The sequence below is a fragment of the Hypanus sabinus genome, chromosome 6 (genome assembly GCF_030144855.1).
Source record: "Hypanus sabinus isolate sHypSab1 chromosome 6, sHypSab1.hap1, whole genome shotgun sequence".
Taxonomy (NCBI): domain Eukaryota; kingdom Metazoa; phylum Chordata; class Chondrichthyes; order Myliobatiformes; family Dasyatidae; genus Hypanus; species Hypanus sabinus.
The window spans coordinates 9,908,143-9,932,968 of record NC_082711.1 but is presented as its reverse complement, the minus strand read 5'-3'; the positions used below and the strand labels follow the sequence as shown (position 1 = coordinate 9,932,968).

Genomic DNA, 24,826 nt, shown 5'->3' with positions numbered 1-24,826 from the left:
TACCTTCCGAGGCAGTGCATTCCACACCCCCATAACTCTATAGGAGAAGAAGTTTTTCCTTAACTCTGTCCTAAATGACCTACCCCTTATTCTCAAACTATGCCCTCTGGTACTGGACTCTCCCAGCATCTGGAACATATTTCCTGCCTCTATCTTGTCCAATCCCTTAATAATCTTATATGTTGCAATCAGATCCCCTCTCAATCTCCTTAATTCCAGCGTGTACAAGCCCAGTCTCTCTAACCTCTCTGTGTAAGACAGTCCAGACATCCCAGGAATTAACCTCGTGGATCTTTGTGAACCTTGTTTCCTATATTGGGAGAGCCCAAGACCAGAGAGCACAGCCTCTTCAGAGCATAGATGAGGAGGAATATCTTTAGTCAGAGGGTGGTGACTCTCAGAATACCTGAGAGACTGAATATATTTTATATAGTATTAAAATTCTGGGCTATAGTACTGACTTCAGGCAGATAGAACATAGAAATCTACAGCACATTGCAGGCCCGTAAGCCCACAATGTTGTGCCGACCATGTAACTCACTCTAGAAACTGCCTAGAGTCACCCAATCACATGTCCCTCTATCTTTCTAAGCTATCTAAGAGTCTCTTAAAAGACCCTATTGTATCTGCCTCTACCACCATCGCTGGCAGTGCATTCCACGCATCCACAACTCTCTGTATGAAAATCTTACCTCTGACATCTACCTTGTACCTCCTTCCAAGCACCTCAAAACTATGCCCCCATGTGTTAGCCATTTCAGCCCTGGGGAGAAAGCCTCTGGCTATCCACATGATGAATGCCTGTTAGCTTATACACCAAGGTCAAGTTCACTCAACCTATTCTCATAAGGCATGCTCTCCAATCCAGGCAACATCCTTGTAAATCTCCTCTGCACTCTTTCTATGGCTTCCACATCCTTCCTGTAGTGATGTGACCAGAACTGAACACAGTATTACAAGTGCGGTCCAACTAAGGTTTTATATAGCTGTAACATTACCTCACGGCTCTTGAACTCAATCCCACGGTTGATGAATGCCAGCACACCATACGCCTTCTTAATAACACAGTCAACCTGCACAGCAGCTTTGAGTGTCTTATGGATATGGACCCCAAGATTGTGCTGATCCTCTACACTGCCAAGAGTCTTATCATTAATATTATATTCTGTCTTCAAATTTGACCTACCGAAATGAACCACTTCACACTTATCTGGTTTGAACTCCATCTGCCACTTCTCAGCCCAGTTCTACATCCTATTGATGACCCGCTGTAACCTCTAACTACCCTCCAGACTATTCACAACACCCCTCCCCAACTTTTGTGTAATCAGCAAACTTACTAACCCACTCTTTCCTCCTCATCCATGTCATTTATAAAAATCATAAAGAGAAGGGGTCTCAGAACAGATTTTAACCTGACTCGACGTGATCTCGCTAGCACAGCACATATCAATCGCTTTTTCCAATGTAAGCTCCGCCTCTCTCAACAGCCTGCCCCTCACATGATCATCTCGTATGCCGCATACAATCCTGTCGCGTATTGAAGAATCATGCAGTTGTCCAAACTCACAGCTTTTTGCCTTGTTCTTCAAATCTGTTACGTAGGCGTCTACAATCTCTGTCGGTCCTTGATCCCTCGTAAAAAATGTGTCGAATGTACGGTAGGTTTTTTCATGGTTCGCAGTGATCTTGAAACTTTTTTTTCAACACTTCAATTTTATCTCGCTCACCCTCTTGGAAGACAAACGTGTTGCAAACCTGTATTGCCTCTGCTCCCAGCCACATGCAGAAACGTAGCACATTGCACTTTCTCCGTCTTGTCATCTACGCCACGAGCGGTGCAAAACAGCTCAAACTGCTGGAGCCACAACTTCCAATTCTCAGCAACACTACCTCGTAGGCTTAATCTTCTCTTCTTTTCCTTTTCGCTTTCTTCTGACACCATGTAACGTTAATGTGACTTGGACATCGCAGTATGAAACAGACACGTTTATTCACCAGACTTCCATTTTACAAAACCCATGTTCTGACGTCATACGCACTCGATCTACGAATACTCACATAATACATTACGAAGAGCAGGTCATTCCTTACAAACCTGATTGAATTCTTTGAGGATGTAACAAAACACATTGATGAAGGTAGAGCAGTGGATGTAGTGTACAGTCGGCCCTCCTTAATCACAGGTTCCGCATGTGCGGATTCAACCAACAACATTGTTCACCTCGCGTCTTGTTCGTTCGCTACTTGTGTTGTGAGCAAGAGGAAGGAGTTTGTCTCGTAAGGGATTGCTGGCTAGCTATATAAAGCGCTACAGGCTCAAAAACTTAAAGATCAAGGAAGAATCTCCCGCATGCCTAATGCAAAATACTTTTCAGTGTTGGATGCAAATCAAAGTTTCTGGCTGATCAAGCTGGATGAAGGAAGTTCCAAATTATGCACTTTCAACACGCCCATAGGGAGATATCGTTTTCTGCGTCTACCCTTTGGGATTTCTTCTGCATTAGAGGTATTCCAGAGGTCAGTGGCACAAATGATTGAAGGCCTGGATGGAGTGGTCAGTATCTTTGATGATTTGCTGATATGGGGTGACACCATTGAGGAATATGATCGGAGATTAAGGAAGCTTCTGGAGAGAGCACGTGAGTACAACCTAAAACCGAACAAAAGTAAATGTAGGATCAGAACTACAGAGATCAAATACATAGGTCATGTACTCAGCGCTGATGGGCTAAAATCAGATAATGAAAAGGTCAGGGCTGTGGCACAGCTACCACCACCTGAAGACATGCAAGGACTTTTGAGGTTCATGGGCATGATACAGTATCTTGCCAAGTTCATTCCCAACTTAGTGGAGGTCAGTGCTCCACTTCGAAAGCTACTAGAGAGCAACACTGAATGGCATTGGGAAGATGAACAAAAGTTTTGACACATTGAAGCAGTTGGTTACCTATGCACCAGCACTCAAGTTCTATGATGTCAATAAACCAGTGACAATGGCTGTGGATGCCAGTTCGGAAGGAATAGGAGCTGTTATACTGCAGGATGGGAGGCCTGTGGCGTATGGATCACGAGCACTTATGGACTGTTAACGCCAATATGCTCAAATCAAGAAGAAATTACTCACCATAGTTTATGGGTGTGAGAAGTTCCACCAGTATGTATATGACAAAGAAATCCAGGTTGAGAGTGATCACAAACCACTTGAGAGCATCTTCAAAAAGCCACTTCATCAAGCTCCTACGAGGCTGCAAAGGATGCTTCTCAGGCTACAGAGGTACACTCTCACAGGCACCTATAAGCCAGGAAAAGAACTGCACATCACTGAAGCTTTGAGCCTTTACCTCAAAGAGCAAAAGGAAGAGTTGCTAGGAAGAGAGCTGGAGGTCAACTGGGTTACACCTCAGCTACCTATTTCTGAGGAGAAGTTGAACATGTTCAGGAAAGCGACTGCAGAAGATCCTGAAATGCAAATGCTAAGAGACATTACAATGAATGGATGGCCAACAGAAAGAAAAGATGTTCCAAAAGAAATACAGAAATACTGGACATTTAAAGAAGAAATTAGCTATGCATCAGGACTAATGTTCAAAGTGGCAAAACTCATCGTACCAAATCAAATGAGACAGGAAATGCTCAACAGAATTCATGAGTCACACCTGGGGATAGTGAAATGTAAAGAAAGAGCAAGGGACATTCTCTATTGGCCAGGTATGTTCACTCAGATAGAGGACATTGTGTCTCAGTGTGCTGTCTGTAATGAAAATAAAAACAGCAATCCAAGAGAGCTTTTGCTTCCCCATCCACTACCAGGAAGACCATGGGAGAAGATTGGCACAGATCTCTTTCACTACAATAGTGCAGAATATCTGCTTTGTGTGGACTACTATCCAAAATATCCGGAAATCACCAAGTTAAGTGACACGTCCAGTCAAGGTGTCATTACCACAATGAAGTCGACATTTGCAAGACGTGGTATTCCAGATATTGTCATCAGTGACAATGGTCCACAGTATGCCAGCGGTGAGTTTAGAGAGTTTTCAGAAAGCTGGGAATTTCAACATGTTAATTCCAGTCCTGGGCACACTCAGTCTAATGGACAAGCAGAGAGAACTGTACAAGCTGTGAAGAACATGCTCAAGAAGGCACAAAGCAGCAACAGTGACCCGTACATTGCTCTGCTTGAATACCGCAACACACCGGTTGAGGGTGTGGGATTCTCTCCTGCGCAGCTGTTGATGGGACATCGTCTTAAGTCCAAGCTGCCAACATCCACAACTCTACTGACCCCTGAAAGTAATGCTCAAGTACATGACAAGCTAAAGTACAAGCAAATAAAGCAAAAGAGCTACTATGACAGACATACAAGACAGTTACCAGATCTGCATATAGGTGAAAATGTCAGAATACAGAGAGGAGACACTTGGCAACCAGCTGTGGTTGTGAACAGGCATCAGCAACCAAGACCCTTCATAGTTCGCATGCCGGATGGTAGAGTCTGCAGGGGGAACAGGAAGCATCTGCTGAAGACAGGTGAGATACAGACATGGAAACAAACGACACCAACAGTGAGGGGCGTGATGAAACCCCACGACACAATGACGGTGAAAGTTCGGCGCAGACAGACCGAGGTGGAAATGCAGACACAGTGGTTACTCAAGAGACGGACTCTGAAGGACAAGTACAGTCACAGTTCTATCGCACTTCCAGCTAGATACAGAGACTAGATCTACCTACAGTCTTGCACAGTTTGAGACAAACACCAAGGTGTAAAATAAAAGGCTTATTAGTCTGTTAGTAAAAGAAAATATACTGCTGTTAGTATTGTAAGATACGATGTAGAATACAGTATAAGAAGTTAAGATTTTTATTAGTTTGTTTTGGTAATTCACAGTACTGTAAAAAAAAAACTTGAGAAGGGGGATGTAATGTATTATGTGAGTATTCGTAGGTCAGAGTGCGGGTTTTGTAAAATGGAAGTCTGGTGAATAAACGTGTGTGTTTAATATACTGCGGTGTCCGAGTCACATTAATGCTACACCCTTGACAAACCCATGTTATCCCTAATCAAATCCTGGTTCTCAGGATCTTCTCCATCAACTTGCTCACCACTGAAGTAAGACCCACTGGTCTATAATTTCCTGGGTTATCTCTTCTCCTTTTCTTGAACAAGGGAATGATTGCAACCTTCCAATCCTCTGGTACTTCTATCTTTATTAATGATGCAAAGATCATCGCCAGAGGCTCAGCAATTTACTCCCAGGTTCCCATAGTAGCCCAGAGTATATCACATCTGGTCCAGCGACTTAACTAACTTAATACCTTTCAAAAGCTGCAGCACATCCTATCTCAATGTCTAAACGTTCAAGCATTTCAGTCCGCTGTAAGTCATCCTCACAATTACTGAGGTTTTTTTTTACTGCTGAATACTGAAGCAAAGTTCCTCCTGCTCCATGCACGTTTCCACTATTGCACCTCATCGATCCTATTCTCACACAAGATCACAGGACAAAGGAGCAGAAGTAGACCATTCGGCCCATCAAGTCTGCTCTGCCACTCCACCATGAGCTAAACTATTCTATCTAGTTTCAATTTCCGTCTTTTGCCCCATATCCCTTGATACCCTGACTAATTAGATATCTATCAATCTCCTCCTTAAACACCCTCAATGATCGGGCCTCCACAGCTGTATGTAGCAATGAATTCCATAAATCCACGACCCTCTGGCTAAAAAAACTTCTCCTCACCTCTGTTTTAAATGGGTACCCTCTAATTCTGAGACTGTGGCCCCTTGTCCTGGATGGCTTGTACTGTTACGGCTCATCCTTTTCACATGGGTTTTAGAACCATAGACATTACAGCACAGAAACAGGCCTTTTAGCCCTTCTTGGCTGTGCCAAACCATTTTTCTGCCTAGTCTCACTGACCTGCACCTGGACCATATCCCTCCATACACCTTTCATCCATGTACCTGTCCAAGTTTTTCTTAAATGTTAAAAGTGAGCCTGCATTCAACGCTTAACTAGCAGCTCATTCCACACTCCCACTACTCTCCGTGTGAAGAAGCCCCTTCCCCAATGTTCACTTTAAACTTTTCCCCCTTCACCCTTAACCCATGTCTTCTGGTTTATTTCTCCCCTAGCCTCACTGGAAAAAGTCTGCTTGCATTCATTCTATCTATACCCATCATAATTTTATACAACTCGATCAAATCTCCCCTCATTCTTCTACGCTCCAGGGAATAAAGTCCCAACCTATTCAACCTTTCTCTGTAACTCAGTTTCTAGGTGACCAAAACTGCACACAATACTCCAAATTCGGCCTCACCAATGTCTTGTACAACCTCACCATAACATTCCAACTCTTATACTCAATACTTTGATTTATAAAGGCAAATGTGCCGAAAGCTCTCTTTATGACCCTATCTACCTGTGATGCCATTTTTAGGGAATTTTGTATCTGTATTCCCAGATCCCTCTGTTCTACTGCACTCCTCCGTGTTCTACCATTTACCTTGTATGTTCTACCTTGGTTTGTCCTTCCAAAGTGCAATACCTCACACTTGTCTGCATTAAACTCCATCTGCCATTTGTCAGCCCATTTTTCCAGCAGGTCCAAATCCCTCTGCAAGCTTTGAAAACCTTTTTCACTGTTCACTACACCTCCAATCTTTGTATCATCAGCAAATTTGCTGATCCAATTTACCACATTATCACCCAGATCATTGATATGAATGACATAACAATGGACCCAGCACTGATCCCTGTGGCACACCACGAGTCACAGGCCTCCACTCAGAGAAGCAATCCTCCACTACCACTCTCTAGCTTCTCCCATTAAGCCAATGTCTAATCCAATTTACTACCTCACCACATATACCTAGCGACTGAATCTTCCTAATTAACCTCCCATGCAGGACCTTGTCAAAGACCTTACTGAAGTCCATGTAGACAATATCAACTGCCTCCCTTCATCCACTTTCCTGGTAACCTCCTCAAAAAAATCTAATAGATTGGTTAAACATGACCTACCATGCACAAGGCCATGTTGACTCCCTAATAAGTCCCTGTCTATCCAAATACTTGTAGATCCTATCTCTTAGTACTCCTTCCAATAATTTACTTACTATTGACGTCAAATTTACTGGCCTATAATTTCCCGGATTACTTTTAGAGCCTTTTTTTAAACAATGGAATAACATGAGCTATCCTCCAATCCTCCGGCACCGCACCCATGGATACCGACATTTTAAATATATCTGCCAGGGCCCCTGCAATTTCAACACTAGCCTCCTTCAAGTTTCTGAGGGAATACTCTGTCAGGTCCTGGGGATTTATCTACTCTGATTTGCCTCAAGACAGCAAGCATCTCCTCTTTAATCTGTATAGGTTCCGTGACCTCACAACTTGTTTGCCTTATTTCCATAGACTCCTTGCCAGTTTCCTCAGTAAATACAGATGCAAAAAAAAACATTTAAGATCTCCCCCATTACTTCTGGTTCCATACATAGTTGACCACTCTGATCTTCAAGAGGACCAATTTTTATCCTTTACTATCCTTTTGCTCCTAATATACCTGCAGAACCTCTTTGGAATATCCTTCACCTTGACTGCCAAAGCTACCTCGTCTTCTTTTAGCCCTCCTGATTTCTTTAAGTATTTTTTTGCACTTTTTATGCTCCTCAAGCACCTTATTTGCTCTTTGTTGCCTATCCCTGTCATGCATCTCTCTCTTCTTCATCAGAGTTCCAATATCCCTCAAGAACCAAGGTTCCTTATTCTTATTCACTTTGCCTTTAATCGTGACAAGAACATACAAGCTCTGCACTCTCAAAATTTCTCCTTTGAACGCCTCCCACTTACCAATCACATCCTTGCCCGAGAACAACCTGTCTCAATCCACGCTTTTTAGATCCTTTCTCATTTCTTCAAATTTGGCCTCTTTCCAGTTTAGTACCTCAACCTGAAGACCAGATCTATCTCTATCCATGACCAAGTTGAAACTAATGGCATTATGATCACTAGACCCAAAGTTTTCCCCTACACCCAATTCCGTCACCTGTCCTAACTCGTTTCCCAATAGGAGATCTAATATTGCATCCTCTCTAGTCAGTACTTATATATATATATATATATATATATATTGATCTAGAAAACTTTCCTGAACACATTTTACAAACTCTAACCCATCTAAACCTTTAACAGTATGGGAGTCCCAATCAACATGTGGAAAATTAAAATCCCCTACAATCACAACTTTATGTTTCCTGTAGTTGTCTGCTATCTCTCTGCAGATTTGCTCGTCCAATTCTTGCTGACTATTGGGTGGTCTATAATACAACCCCATTAATGTGGTCATACCTTTCCTGTTTCTCAGCTCCACCCATATGGCCTCGGTAGACAAGCCCTCTAATCTGTCCTGCCTGAGCACTGCTGTAGCATTTTCCCTGACTAGCAATGCCACCCCCCCCCCCCACCCCTCTGCCTCTATCACGTCTGAAACATTGGAACCCTGGAATATTAAGCTGCCAGTCCTGCACCTCCTGTAGCCAAGTATCTTCGCATTGAAATAGACACACCTCAGAAGATTATTACCACCACACACAACCCTTCTATTTGTGACTTTGCATAAACTTTTAACATCATTTATTTTCACCCCTGCTCCACTATCTGCTCTGGCACTCTGGTTCCCATCCCCCTGCAAATCTAGTTCCCCCCCCCCCCCCAAATAGCACTAACAAACCTCCCTGCAAGGATATTGGTCCCCCTGTAGTTCAGGTGTAACCTGTCTTTTACAGGTCCTACCTGCCCCAGAAGAGGTCCCAGTGATCCAAAAATCTGAAACTCTACCCCCTACACCAGTTCCTCAGCCACATGTTCATCCTCCAGAGCATCCTACACTTACCCTCACTGGCACGTGGCACAGGTAGTAATCCTGAGATTACTACCCTCGAGGTCCTGCTTTTTAACTTCCTACCAAACTCTCCATACTCATTCTTCAGGACCTCCTCACTCTTCCTACATCATTGGTACCAATGTGTACCATGACATCTGGCTGCTCACCCTCCCACTAAAGAATGCTGTGCACGCGATCAGAGACATCCGTGACCCTGGCACCCAGGAGGCAACAAACCATCCGGGAGTCTCTGTCACGACCACAGAACCTCCTGCCTGTACCTCTAATGATCGAGTCCCCTATCACTACCACTCTCCTCTTCTTCCACCCTCCCTTCTGCACTGCAGATCCAGACTCAGTGCCAGAGATCTGGCTGCCACAGCTTGTCCCAGATAAGTCATCCCCCCTCCCCCCAACAGTATCCAAATTGGCATACTTGTTGAGGGGAATGGCCACAGTGGAACCCTGCTCTGCCTGCCCTTTCCCTTTCCCTCGCCCGATGGTAACCCAATTACCTGTGCCCTGCTCCTTTGACGTAGCTACCTCCCTGAAACTACTATCCATAATCTCCTCATTCTCCTGAGTGATCCGGAGGTCATCCAGTTCCCTAACGTGGTTGTATTAAGAACTGCAGCTGGATGCACTTCTTGCAGGTGCCGTCAGGGACATTGGACAACGACTTCCCACATCCTGCAAGAGGAGCATTCCAACATCCTGCCTGGCACTCTTTCTAAACTTACTAGTTAAAAAAGAAATGGAATGAGGAAAATAACAACTTACCAGAACCTACCCTTGCCTCTGCCTGTTGAGCCAAAACTGTCCCTCTTTGACTCAGTCCACTCCGTTGATGGCCGCTTTACTAGACGAATCTTTTTTTATAGTGTGTTAGCTGACCGGCTATCTTCAGCTCCTCTTTTTCTTAATCCTGCTTACCAAGGCCTTCTCGTAGCTGCTTCTACCTCTGCTAATTTCATTCTTCAGCTCCTTCTGGCACCCTAGTAATTTTCTAGAGCTTTAACAGTACCTAGTTTCTTGAATCTTTCATCAGCTTTTATTTTCTTCTTAACTAGATTTTCTACATCCTTTGTACACTATGGTTCTTTTACCCTACCCTCCTTTCCATGCCTCAATGGAACATACCTATGCAGAGCACCATGCAATGTTCCCTGAATTTCCCAATATTTCTGCCGTGCATTTCCAAGAACTTAGGCTCCCAATTTATGTTCCCAGTTTCTGCCTAATAGCATATTTCCCTCTACCCCAATTAAATGTTTTCCCAAATTGTCTACTACCATCACGCTCCAGCACTATGGTAAGTAATGGAGATGGAGTTGTGATCACTACTTCCAAAATGCTCTGCCACCAAGAGATCTGATACTTGACGAGGTTCATTTCCCAATACCAGATCAAGTACAGCCTCTCCTCTAGTTGGCTTATCTACATATTGCATCAGGAAACCTTCCTGAACACACCTAACAAACTCCACCCCATGTAAACCCCTGGCTCTAAGGAGTTGCCAGTCAATATTAGGAAAGTTAAAATCTCCCATCACAACCACCCATTATTGTTGCACCATTCCAGAATCTGCCTCCCTATCTGCTCCTTGATGTCCCTGTTACTCATTGCTTCGTTCCTGTTTCTGATTTCCACCCACACTGACTCAGTAGACTATCCCTCCATGACTTCCTCCTGTTCTGCAGCCGTGATACTATCCCTAATTAGCAATGCCATTTCCCCACCTCTTCTGCTCCCTCTCTGTTGCTTTTGAAGCATCTAAAGCCTGGTACACTCAGCAGCCATTCCTGTCCTTGAGACATCCAAGTCTCTGTAATGACCACAACTTAATTCCACATATTGATACATGCTCTTAAGTTCATCCGCCTTGTTTATGATGCTCTTTGCATTAAAATAGACGCATCTCAAACCATCTAGCTGAGTGCATCTTTGCTCTATCTTATGCTTATCCTTCCTCACAAACCCCCTATAGGCTGTCTCTACATGTGCCAACCACCCCATCTTCTGCCTCTTCACTTCAGTTCCCATCCTCCTGTAAATCTAGTGGGGCTTATCAGCAATGGGTGGCAGCTCATCTAGGAGAAGAAAAGCTAGTTTCTAACCCCTGTGCCTTGCAGCTATATCCACTCACAGGAAGGCTTTGGGAGTAAACTGAGAGGAAAAATCCAGACCTGGGCTCCCCGAGACAACCCTATAATAAGTTCAACACTGACTGGCAACTCCTGTAATGCCGCTGGTGCCAAACTGTATCGGTCTCTGCTGTTCCTTTGGATTCATCAATTGCTTAGAGAGAGAGAACCTGCTGCACAGGCAACAGCTTGCTCTTCATATCGTACTGCTCTGGCTTGCATACATTGACAGCTCGGATGCAGCATCCATGGTTGACCCCAACCAATGGAGGGCCTTAATACTCTACTAGTTTTATCAAGCCCGGCTGTGTCTGTGGAAGTCTGTGAACCCACTGTCTCCCCCATTTCCGTCCAGCAGCTCAGACTATGGACAGGAGCCAGGAATGAACATTTAAATCAAATAATCTTTGCTTTTCTTGTGAACACATAGTAAATAGGATATACAAGATGTTCAGGGAGAGGGGATTAGTTAGATTGACATCATGATACAGACATTGTGGGCTGAAGGGAAGTTCCTTCATGGTACAATGTTCTTATAATGCTGAGGATTACTGGGGGCAGCCCACAAGTATCACCATGCTTCTAGCACCAACATAGCATGCCATTAATTTACTGAACATAATCCATATGTCTCTGGGACATGGGAGGAAATTAGAGCATTTCGAGGAAACCCTTGCAATAAAGGGGGAAAGGGTTGAAACTCCTTTCAGACATGCATGGGAATTAAACCCTGTAATAACCTCAACACAACTGTGCCACTGGCTGGCAATACACAGGAGGAAGTCCATGCCTTGCTAGAGGCTGCAATGCGGAAGGTCAAGGTGAATCTCTTGAAGGGTCACTTCCACGGTAAGTAAAACTTTGAACCTTATTATCAACCCAGGCACGGAGAAACAAAACTCCACAAAAACATTCACAATCCAGTTTGAAAATAAATCTTTAATGTATCAGTTAGGTTAGAATGGCTCCAATGATCAAACTTGCTGCATACAGAAAGCCTTGAGAGAATTCCTTGAAACCACTTACAGCTGCCATTTCTCTATCAGCTTTCCATACCATCTCTCCACCTTTTACCTACTCTATGGAGCAGCAGAAGCCAAGGGCACATCTGATAGAAGTTCATAGAATTATGAGAGGCATAGATAGAGTAGACAACAGTACTTTTTTCAATGTCTCATACCAGAGGGCATGCATTGAAGGTGAGAGAGGGTAATTTAAAAGGAGATGTGAGGGACACGTTCTTTTTTACAGTGGTGGGAGCCTGGGTGGAGGTAGAGGCAGATACATTAGGGACTTTTAAGAGACATTTCGATAGGCACATGAATATGGTTAGCCATTAATTTATTTGGCTTGGCCTGTTCCTGTACGGTACTGTTCTGTTTTCTAAGAGTTAGAATCAAGCTTGACTGTTCAGTATCTTCAAGCATATGGCTTTTAGTTTATTTTAAGAAGATTAGCTGAGAGTATTTCACCAATTACATATGAATGTCTGGTTATTACTTACGCTTTTTCATTTGTTTTCATCACAGTGTAGGGTCTTACTGTAGTGATCCAGTCACATAACTTCCAGTAAGATGGCAGCACGTTCGAACACAGCGGCCTCTCGGGGGTAACCATAGGTGCACTTTTCTTTTTAAAATGTGTTTTTTTACGATTGTAAGACTATACTGGATTCCAAGAACAACAGGCGCAGCAGATCTACCACACCAGTGATCTGCTCATTCAGAGCAGTCGGCCAGGGTGTCTGTTGTAAGAGCCAGCTGGCAGTTCAGAGTAGGTGAGTCGGGCATTGGGTTGAGCGAGGCAAGTCAGGCCATTGAGCAGCAGGAAGAGCCGAAGCTGACCTGTGTGGAGACCGTGGTGCTGCCTATTACTCAAAGGCACCAGTGTTGGTGCACGCAGGTGGCGTGTGGTTCAACTGTGAATGCTTCTTTTGTGATCGCAAGACCCTGCTGGACATTCATTGCCGAGGGCTTGCTTCCCTCGTTTAGTGAGGGTCAGACAGAGAGGAAGCAGGGTCACCACAGTTGTAGCATGTTGTAGTTGTAGATTTGACTAGAGGTGGCCACTCCTGTCAGTGCTGCCCTCCAGAGTAGATCAGTGGAATTACAAGCTGGACTGCCAGGAACCATTAATTTGCGGGAGGTTGCTCAGGGTCTTGAACTAAAATGTGTTTTCTTTTTTCTAAAATGTTCTTTTTTCTCTCCCTCGCTATTTTAAATATGCATGTATGTTTTTGCACCTTGGCTCTGCTGTCTCATTTGACTGTATCCATGTATGGTTTGAATGACAATTAAACTTGATTTGATACAGATTCCAGAAGTAGAGGTTGTGTGGCTAAACTTAAATGTAATACAGTAGGGTCAAGCCTTTGAGTCATAGATATCAGAAGCTAAAGTTCATACGTGTGACTCACCAGTATAGGATTGGTAAAATAAAAACGTACGCTGTTTTCACCTTCATTAGTCAGGGACTGAATTCAAGCTGTGAGATAACATTGCAGCTCTGTAGAACTCTGGAGTATGTTGTTCAGAAGATGTGGAGGCTTTACAGAGAGTACAGAGGAGTTTTACCAGGATGCTGCCTGGATTAGAGAGAATGTCTTGAGGAAAGATTGAGCGAGCTGGGGCGTTTCTCTTTGGAATGAGGGAGGATGAGACAACTTGATAGACGTGTACAAGATGATAAAAGGCAAGGGTAACGTAGAGAGTGGCACCTTTTTCCGAGAGTGAAAATGGCTAATACTAGGGCCATACTTAAAAATTGAATGGAAGAAAGTACACGAGAAGTACACCATTGGCAAATGTTGTCCTGTTTAAGAAAGATAATAGGGATAATCCTAGGAATTACATAACAGTGAATCTTACAACTACTAATGGACAGGATTCTCAGGGTCAGGATTTACAAGCATGACTGAATTCTTTGAGAACATGACAAAGCACATTGATGAAGGTAGAACAGTGGATGTGGTGTGTATGTATTTGACAAGGTTCCCTTTGGAAGGCTAATCCAGGGAAACCTGGCTGTATGAATGTGGAATTGGCTTGCCCACAGAAGGCAAAGTTTGGTAGTAGAGGAATCAATTTTGTCTGGAGATCGGTCGTCCATGATGTTCTACAGGGATCTGTTCTGGGATTCCTGCTCTTAGTGATTTTTATAAATGACTTGGATGAGGAAGTAGAAGGGTGGGTTAGTAAGCTTGCAGATGACATGAAGGTTGGTGATGTTGAGGACAGTGTGGAGGGTTGTAGGTTACAACTGGCAGAAACATGGCAAATGGAGTTCAATACAGAAAAGTGTAAGGATACACTTTGGAAGACCAAACCCGAAGGGGATACAAGGTTAATGGCAGTGTGGAGGATCAGAGGGATCGCAAAACCAACATTCATAGATCCCTCAAAGTTTTCGCATAAGATGATTGTCAAGGTGGCAAATAGTGTAAATCCTCAAATCCTCCAATCCTCCAGAGCCACCAGGTGATGTTACAGTTCTACAAAATCCTGGTTAGACCACACTTGGGAGTTTTGTATTCAGTTCTGGTCACTTCATTTAGGAAGGATGTGGAAAATCAAGAGAAGGTGCTGATGAGATTTGGAAGAATTGGATCAGACCATGATTGAATGGTGGAGCAGACTTGATGGGCCAAATGGCCTGCTTCTGCTCCTGTATCTTTTGGAGAGTTACCAGGATGTTGCCTGGATTAGAAAGCATGTCTTATGAGGCAAGGGTGAGCTTTTCTCTTTGGAGCGAAGGAGGATGAGAAGCAACTCGATAGATGTTTATAAGATTATGAGAGGCACAGATCAAGTAGGCAGCCAACGCCTTTTCCCAGGACAGCATGGCTAATATCAGGGGGCATCCTTCTAAGGTGAGTGGATGATGATTTTAGGGGAGATGTTAGAGGTAGTTTTGTTTTTAAACACAGAGTGATGGGTATGTGGATAGACTGTTAGATAGGTTCATGGATGAAAGAAAAATGGAAGGTTACAGCCTGTTAGATTGATCATGGTGTAGGATTATAAACAAGAGATTGTGCAGATGCTGGAAATCCAAAGCAACACACACCAAATGCTGGAGGAACTCAGCAGGTCAGGCAGCATTTATGGAAATGAATAAACAGTCGACATTTTGGGCCAAGACCCTTCATTAGAACTGGAAAGGAAGGGGGGGGAGATGCCTGAATAAGGAGGTGGGGGGTGGATAGAAAGCAGTACGAACTGGTGAAGCCAGGTGAATGGGGGAGGGGATGACATAAGGAGCTGGGAGGTGATAGGTGGAAAAGGCAAGGGCTGGAGAAGGTGAAATGATGGTGTAGAATGATAATGGTTGGCACAGCAGCATGGACTGAAGGACCCATACTCTGCTGTACTGTTCTATGTTTTATGAAATTGGCGAAGATACAACAGGGACCCGAGATGTGCCAGAGAAGCAGAACAACCTCACCGTCAAACCCCACCACGAAAAGCCCAACTTCAATTCTAAAAACACAAATATTTGCAGGTATTCTATTTCATAAACTTCCAAAATGAACAGAAAAAACAGCAGTAAGGCAGGAGCTTTGAATTCTGTCAAGTGTCCCAGCCCTGTGACAATCTACCATTTGCTTTCCCCGTGAGGCAGAGGGTTCAGCTTCACACAAGGTCGGGGCTTGTGGTGGGGAAAGTTAACCAAGTCCAAGGATCGGTGGGCTCCCAGCAACATCATATTCTGCTCTTCACCCTTACAGGGCAGCTGATTAAGGCTAGATGAAGTTCTCCAGGGACCTGATAAGGCCTGGACAGCTGGGGCTAAAACAGCAGCAGGATAATCTTGATTCACAGGGCAGGCACATTCGTTTCTGCAATCTTCACGGACGATTCAGGCAGAGATGTGGGTCATTTCCACTGGCATGTTATGAGGTACTGAGGATAGGCCTGAGTGTCATGGAAAATAACGAATATCTTGGGATTGTCACAGTTGTCTACCAGGGAGTCGTACCTGAGCAGTGTATTGCCGTTCTCTTTCAGCGGTGGTGTCTTCATCTTGACATCCCCCTTTGTGTAGGATCCGATCAGGACATTCACCACAAACACAAATTTATACCCATCGGGGTTGGGTGGGGAATACTGGTTGTCCACTGAGACAATAGAGCTTGCTGCAAAATAAACACCTTGCCCGTAGACGGCCGCTGAAAGTTAAGCACAGAAATTCATTCAGACACTTCCTGTTCTCACTCCCCTGTCAGTTCCCTCCCTCCTCAGTATGGGCAGGGGCTCTGCACAGGGTCAAGGAGGACACTTGGCTGTGGAGAGGTGAGAATCAAGTTAATTAATGGTACAAGACATTGGTGAGGCCACCCTGGAGTATTGTGTACAGCTTTGGTCACTATAATGGAACGTCTGCTTTGACTCACCACATTTTTATTGAAGGCAGCGTCACAGCTTGGTACGGCAACCGCGCTGCCCGTGACTGTGATAAACTGCAAAGTTGTGCACACAACATGGAAACCAGCCTATCCTCTACGGACTCTTGTCTACTCTTCTCACTGCCAGCATAATCAAAAACCCCACCCACCCCCTTAGGGTGAGTCAACTTATCCTCTCTGATTCAGAAGCCTGATGGTTGAGGGGTAATAAGCTGGTGGTGGGGGGGCTGAGGCTCCTGTGCCTTCTTCCTGATGGCAGCAGCATGACCAGGGTGGTGGAGGTCCTTTATGATGGATGGCGCTTTCCTGTGCTCTGTGCAGATGTGCTTAATGATGTGGAGGACTTAATCACTTCCTCTGGCAACTTGCCCAGTCCATCACTGGTAGAAGCAGTTACAATAACAACATTGGAAAGACACCAGGACAGGAAGAGCCCAGTGCATAGGTGAGAAGAGTTTGGAGGAATATCAGTCAAACGTGGGCAAATGGGACTAGCTTCGATGGACATCCTGGTCAGCACAGATGAATGGGGCTGAGGGCCTGTTTCCATGCTAACCATCACTCTAATTAGAGTGATATTGGCAACCACAGGACAGATTGTGAGGAAAGGATTGTGTCAAACGGCTTCATGGTTAGGATCTTGGAAGTTGAGGGTAGACCAAATTAGGGGCGTAGAGCCAGAATCCAGTTGGAACATGCTGCCAGAGGAAGTGGTAGTGGTGGGTACAACTACAATGTTCAAAAGACATTTGGACGGGTACCTGGACAGGAAAGGTTTTGAGGGTTAAGGCAAACTAGACTAACTAAGGAAGGCAAATTAGCTGGCATGGATGAGTCGGGCCGAAGGACCTGCTTCTGTGCTGTATAATCCTATGACTAATCCACACACAGTTACATCAATCCACTAACTTTAAGCTATAACTGGAGGAAAATATAGGGGGGGGGGGGTGATATCAGAAGTAGGTTTTTTGCCCCACAGTGAGTGTGCTGAACACACTATCAGGTGTAGTGGTAGAGACAGACACAGTTAAGAGACTCAGGCAATGTGGATGAAAGAAAAGTGAAGGCTGTGGGGAAGGGAAGGGTTAGACTGATCTGAAGTAGATTAAAGGTCAGCACAACATAGTGGGCTGAAGGGCCTGTACTGTGCTGTACAGTTCTACGTTTTAATGATCTTGGAATATTGCGTTCTCCTTTGCTCCAAAGAGAAAAGCCCTGGCTCACTCAACCTATCCTCTTAAGATAAAAGCCTTGTAGCATCCTGGTAAATCTCCTCTTTACCCACTCAAAAACTTACAAATCCTTCTTATGAGGTGATCAGAACTGAACACAATATTTCAAATACTGTGCTGTGATGTTCTTTGTTCTAGGATCTTAGGTGCAAATGAAGGAGGCAGGAAAACATTCTCGGAAAGAGGCAAAGAAGACAATTCGGGAATTGCTTGGGTCAAACGGGAGCAACTTCCAGGCTGAGCTGCTGAATGTATTCAAATTTCTAAGACAAGTGAGTTTAGTTTACCGAGAGAATAAGGAATAGGTGAGGCAGTAGGTAGAAGGGACCCAGCCAAGGTTCAACTGTATGACAGATCAGCTCAGAGGATTGAATAAAGAGCTTTGACCAGCAACCAATCTGGTCATTCAGAAGTTTTGAGAGGAGGGGACTGCAATCAGGTCCACTGCCTGAGTACCAAAGGTAACAGCAGGTCACTACAGTGAAAAAGAGCTTTGACCTGTGACCAGTTGGCATTTGGGATTGATTAGCAAGAGCAAATTAAAGGAAAGCAGGGGTTAGTGCAGCGGCCATTGTCTGATTGGACAGAGTCAGAGTGGTGATCTTGAGGCTTCAGCTCTTCGAGGCTTCAGTCGGAGAAAGCAAAGAAAAGAAAAGCTCAAGGTTAGGTTTTTTTAAAAAATCTGCTCAGCTAGAACAGTAGAGATGCCAGGCAGGATAGTTGAATGTTCCTCTTGTGGACGTGGGAAGCCAGGGAGACCTCCAGTGTCACTGACAACTACAACTGCAAGAAGTGCATCCAGCTACACCTTCTAACAATCTGTGTTATGGAGCTGGAGCTGGAAGTGGAGGAATTTTGGATCATTCGGGAGGCTGAGGGGTGATAGATAGGACATATAGAGAGGTGGTTACACCCAAGGTGTAGGACACGGAGACTGGGCAACAGTCAGGAAGGAGCCAGTGCAGTGTGCCCTTGTGGCGATTCCCCTCAACAACAGGTATATCACTTTGGAAACTGTCAGGGCGGGAAAAGGGATGACCTAAGAGAGGAAAGTCACAATGGATAGCTCTCTGGCATGGAGCCTGCCTCTATAACTCAGAAGAAGGGAAGCGGGCAGAAGAGGCATGCTGTGATGATAGGGGATTCATTAGAGATAAAGAAAGGAGATCCTGTGGGCAAGAATGAGATTCCTGGATGATATTTTGCCTTCTGGCTGCTAGGGTCCGGGATAGCTCAGATCCAGTCCTCAACATTCTGAAGAGGGAGGGTGAACAGCCAGAAGTTGTGCTCCATGTAGGTACCAATGATGTGGGTAGGATGTGTGACGAGGTTCTGCATAGAGAGTTCAGGGAGTTAGGTGCTAAGTTAAATGACAGGATCTCCAGGGTTGTGATCTCAGGATTGCTACCCGTGCCACGTGCTAGTGAGGCCAGAACTAGGAAAATTATACAGTTAAATACATGGCTAAGGAGTTGGTGTGGGAGGGAATACTTAAGATTTTTGTATCACTGGGATCAAAAATCATAAAAATAGTCAGCATGGTTTCCTCAAGGGAAAATCTTGCCGACAAACTTGTTGGAATTCTTTGAAGAAATAACAAGCAGGATAGACAAAGGAGAATCAGCTGATGTTGTGTACTTGAATTTTCAGAAGGCCTTTGACAAGGTGCCACACAAGGCTACTTAACAAGCTATAAGCTCGTGATATTACAGGAAAGATTTCAGCATGGATACAGCAGTGGCTGACTGACATGAGGCAAAGAGTGGGAATAAAGGGAGCCTTTTCTGGTTAGCTGCCAGTGACTAGTGGTGTTCCACAGGGGTTCTGTGTTGGGACCAATTCAAATGAGGTTCACAAAAATGATTCCATTATTTGAATAGCTTGTCATGTGAAGAGCATTTGATGGCTTGGGGCCTGTACTCACTAGAATTCAGAAGAATGAGGGGTGACCCCATTGAAACCTATCGAATGGTGAAAGGGCTGATAGAGTGGATGTGGAAAGGATGTTTCCTATGGAAGGGTGTCTTTTTAGGATGGAGATGAGGAGCAATTTCTTTAGCCAGAGAGTAGTTAACCTGTGAAGTTCTATACCAAAGGCAGCTGTGGAGGCCAAGTCTTTATGTACATTTCAGACAGAGGTTGATCCTTGATTGGTCATGTATGAAGGGATACAGGGAGAAGGCAGGAGGATTTGGGCTGAGACGAAAATTGGTTCAACCATGATGAAATGGTGAAGCTGACTCGATAGGCTAAATGGCCTACTTCTGCTCCTATATCTTATGGTCTTTTGGAATAGGCTACTGTCTTCTTCCTGTGGTCAACTGACAAGTCTGGTGAATACCATATAGATCGCAATTACTTTCATCCCTAATTGCGCCAACTTAACCAAATACTGATGGACAGTGGTCCTAGACTTCAATGGTAGAGCTGGTGGAACATGATGACACATCACAACAGTTGTGAGGCCAGTGAAAGGCTGTGGCCATGAAAGGTCCACAGTTGTCTTGCATTCAATGCCACTGGACACTAACCCCGATTTGTCAAGGTAGTTGCCCATGCATCAGCCTCCCCATGTTAAACAAAATCACACAAAGCAGTTCTCCATTATGGGGAGTAACCCCTTAGAAGAACATTATACTGTCTTGAGTGATCACACTACCACCAGTGGTCATGTTCTGGTGATCTCTTTCTAAAGGCCATTGGCAAACCAGGTGGGTTCACAGCAGCAGATCATCTTTGATACCAGTGCAGGAAACCAAACATGGCACAGGGAAAATTCTGTAACATTAGGAACAACTAGATTCCCTTCAGCACCCCACTTCCTCCCCTCCCTTCCCTGGAGTGGCCTTGCTCTGTCAAGTTCTTTAATCCTTACCATTCTTCCCACAAAAGCTCCTGTTAAAGCCATGCATATAGATCTCTTTGGCGCTCTCCTCGCTTGTTCCATGGTACAGGACTCGCTCAACGTCGGTCTGGGTGGCTTCCATGCTGGTCTTCTTCAGCATGTACTGTTGGTACAGCAATGAATTATGCACCTTTTCCACCTGGGTGACAAGCACAGGGTAAATAAATCTTATTAATCTTTTGGACTTCAACTCAGTCCTCCAGTACTATTTCATTAAGGTGAATTTCACTGAGCCATCAGTCCCTCTTCACCCCCACCTCAAAGCTTAAAGAAAATTTATTATCTATTGTAAGTACATATATGTCGCCATGTACAACCCTGAAATTCATTTTCTTGTGGGCATACTCAATAAATCCAATAACAACAGAATCAATAAAAGACCACACCAACTGGGTGGACAACCAGTGTGCACAACAAATAGTGCTAATACAAAAATAAGAAAGAATAATAAATAAATAAGCAATAAATATCGAGAACATGAGAAGTTCTTGAATGTGAGTCCATAGCTTGTGGGAATATTTCAGTGATGGGGCAAATGAAGTTATCTCCACTGGTTCAAAAGCCTAATTACTGAGGGGTAATAACTGTTCTTGAACCTCTTAGTAGGTGAGTCTTGAGGCTCCTGTACCTTCTTCCTGATGTCAGCAGTGAGAAGAGAGCATGGTCTGGGTGGTGGGTGTCCCTGACGATGGATGCTGCTTTCCTGTGACAATGCTGGTGAGGCTTTACCTGTGATGGACTGGGCCATATCCACTATTTTTTGGAAGATTTTCCATTAAAGGACATCGTTGTTTCCATACCAGACTGTGATGCACCACATACTTTGAAGTTTGTCAAAGTTTTAGATATGTCAAATCTTCACAAGTTCCTAAGGATGTGAAGACACTGCCATGCTTTTCTGGTAATTACCCTTAGGTACTGGCCCTAGGCCAGGTCCTCTGAAATGATAGTGCTCTTTATGCACTACTTATTATAACTTACAGCTTTTTAAAAATATTTTGTATTGCAATGTACTGCTGCCACAAAACAACAAATTTCACGATGTATGCCAGTAATATTAAACGCAAACACGAGAAAATCTGCAGATGCTGGAAATTCAAGCAACACACACAAAATGCTGGTGGAACACAGCAGGCCAGGCAGCATCTATAGGAAGAAGTACAGTCGATGCTTCGGGACAAGACCCTTCGTCAGGACTAACTGAAAGAAGAGATAGTAAGAGATTTGAAAAGGGGAAGGGGAGGGGGAGATCTGAAATGATAGCAGAAGACAGGAAGGGGAGGGATGAAGCTAAGAGCTGGAAAGTTGATTGGCAAAAGGGATAGAGATAGAGAAGGGAGAGGATCATGGGACAGGAGGCCTAGGGAGAAAGAAAGGGGGAGGGCAGCACCAGAGGAAGATGGAGAGCAGGCAAGGAGTGATTGTGAGAGGGACAGAGAGAGAAAAAAAGAGAAGGGGGGATAATAAATAAATAAGGGATGGGGCAAGAAGGGGAGGAGGGACATTAACAGAAGTTAGAGAAATCAATGTTCATAAATCTTTATATCATTCAGAATTTGATGGTGACCAGTCCATGATAGATAATTTTTTTAACAATTTGAATATTCCTAAACTGATTGATGAAGATCATAGTCTGTTAGATGCTCCTATTTCTATAGTGGAAATAGGAGAGGCTATTTCATCAATGAACTCAGGGAAAGCTCCTGGTCCTGATGGTTATATAGTAGAATTTTTTAAAACTTTTTCTTCTTTGCTTTCTCCTTGGTTATGTGAAATTTTTAATGATGCGTTTGCTAAGAAGAGATTACCTCAATCTTTTTATGAAGCTAATATTTCTCTAATTCTTAAAAAAGATAAAGATCCTACTTTATGTACATCTTATCGCCCTATATCATTATTAAATGTAGATTCTAAGATTCTTACAAAAATTTTAGCTATTAGATTAGAAAAAGTACTGTCTCAGATTATTTCAGAAGATCAAACTGGTTTTATGAGGAATCGGTATTCCTTTTTTAATGTTAGAAAATTGATTAATATAATTCATACTTCACCACCCACAATCCCAGAATGTGTTATTTCATTAGATGCTGAAAAAGCTTTTGATAGAGTTGAATGGATATATTTATTTAATACATTGAGAAATTTTAATTTTAGTCCTAATTTTATATCATGGATTAAATTAATATATCATAAACCTGTTGCTTCTGTTTTTATGAATAACCACAGATCCTCTTTTTTTCAATTATCTCGTGGTACGAGACAAGGTTGTCCCTTAAGTCCTTTATTATTTAATATTGCATTAGAACCTTTAGCTATTGCTATTCGTGAATCTCCTAATATTTTTGGTATTACCCGTAATGAGAAGTTATATAAATTATCTCTTTATGCTGATGATTTGCTGTTATATATTTCTGATCCTGATAGGTCTATTCCTGCTATTTTATCCTTGTTGGTTCAATTTGGTACTTTTTCTGGTTATAAACTTAATTTAGATAAGAGTGAATTATTTCCTTTAAATGCACAAACTTTATTGACTAATAGGACACCATTTAAAGTTGTTACTGATAACTTCACTTATCTAGGTATAAAAATTACCAAGAAATATAAAGATTTATTTAGAATGAATTTTTTACCTATGCTTCATCAAATTCATCAACTTACTACAAGATGGTCTCCCTTGTTTTTATCATTAATTGGTCGGATTAATGCTGTCAAAATGATGATTTTACCAAAATTTTTATATTTATTTCAAGCCCTACCAGTTTTTATTCCTAAGTCTTTTTTTGATAGCATTGATTCAAAAATTTCTTCATTTGTGTGGCAAAATAAAAACCCTAGGTTAAGTAAAAAGCAATTACAAAAATCAAAAAAAGATGGTGGTTTAGCTTTACCTAATTTTAGATTTTATTATTGGGCAAATAATATTCGTAATTTATTGTATTGGAAATTAGATTTGGATTCACCACTGTGCCCACAGTGGGTAAATTTGGAATGTAATGAGGTAAAGGGATATTCTCTATTCTCTGTTCTTGGTTCTTGTCTTCCTGCGGATTTAGTTAAATTTAATAAACAAATATTTAATCCTGTTATTAAACATACATTACGAATTTGGTTTCAATTTCGTAAGTTTTTTATTTTGAAAAACTTTGTTCTTGATAGCCCTATCTTATTTAATTTCTTTTTCAAACCCTCCTGGACAGATCAAGCTTTTAACATATGGAAAAGGAAAGGTATAAAATGTTTTCGTGATCTCTTTTTTGAAGATACTTTGATGTCATTTGATCAACTTTCTAATAAATTTGAATTACCTAAATCTAATTTTTTCAGATATTTACAAATTAGAAATTTTTTACATAAAGTTTTACCATCTTTTCCTAATTCAACTTTGATGGACACTACAGATTTGATCTTTATCTTAAATCCTTGTCAGAAGGGATTAGTAGCTTTTATTTATAATATGATTATGAAGATACAACCAGAAATATCAGTTAGAATTAAACAAGAATGGGAAAAAGAACTTCAATACAACATATCAACAGATAAATGGGAAAAAATTTTGCAAATGGTTAATTCTTCTTCTATATGTGCTAAACATGCTTTAATACAATTTAAAATTGTACATAGAGCTCATATGTCTAAAGATAAACTTGCTCGATTCTATTCTCATATTAACCCTCTATGTGACAGATGTCATTTAGCAGTGGCCTCATTGACCCATATGTTTTGGTCATGTCCCACTTTACATAATTATTGGAAGGATATATTTACTACTATTTCCTCAATTTGGAATATAGATTTACAACCTCATTTTATTACTGCAATTTTTGGCATACCAAGTGAAGATGGCAATCAGTTTTCCCCCTCAATCAGACGAATGATTGCTTTTGTAACATTAATGGCCAGAAGGTCTATACTACAAAATTGGAAAGAAGTAAATCCTCCTACTACATTTCAATGGCTTTCTCAAACTATTTCTTGTCTGAGTTTGGAAAAAATTAGAAGCACTATTTTTGACTCATCAATTAAATTTGAAGAAACTTGGAGACCGTTTATTCGACATTTTCATATGAATTAATTTGGCCTTCTCCAGACCTTTCTGCTTATTCATGTTCAGGTTGGAGTTCCGGAGTTCTTTGACACTATCTTATACTTGTAAACTGTTATTATTGCCTATGTTAGTTTAGTTTAGTGTTTTATTTTTTTTAATATATTTTTTTTTCTCACATATTTTTTAATATTTTTTTTT

At 42.6% G+C, this 24,826-nt stretch overlaps 1 protein-coding gene across 3 annotated transcripts in view; it reads right to left on the bottom strand.

Annotated features, from left to right (window-relative positions):
* Positions 1-11,958: 11,958 nt before the first annotated feature.
* Positions 11,959-24,826, bottom strand: part of parp10 (poly(ADP-ribose) polymerase family member 10) — a 36,937-nt gene continuing 24,069 nt past the window's right edge. For all 3 annotated transcript variants that reach the window (XM_059971669.1, XM_059971671.1, XM_059971670.1), the window contains 2 exons: positions 20,551-20,719; positions 11,959-16,206 (listed from right to left, as the gene is read on the bottom strand). In XM_059971669.1, coding sequence (XP_059827652.1) covers positions 15,914-16,206; positions 20,551-20,719 — 462 coding nt within the window. In that variant the 3' untranslated portion in view covers positions 11,959-15,913. The remainder of the gene's footprint in view (positions 16,207-20,550; positions 20,720-24,826) is intronic.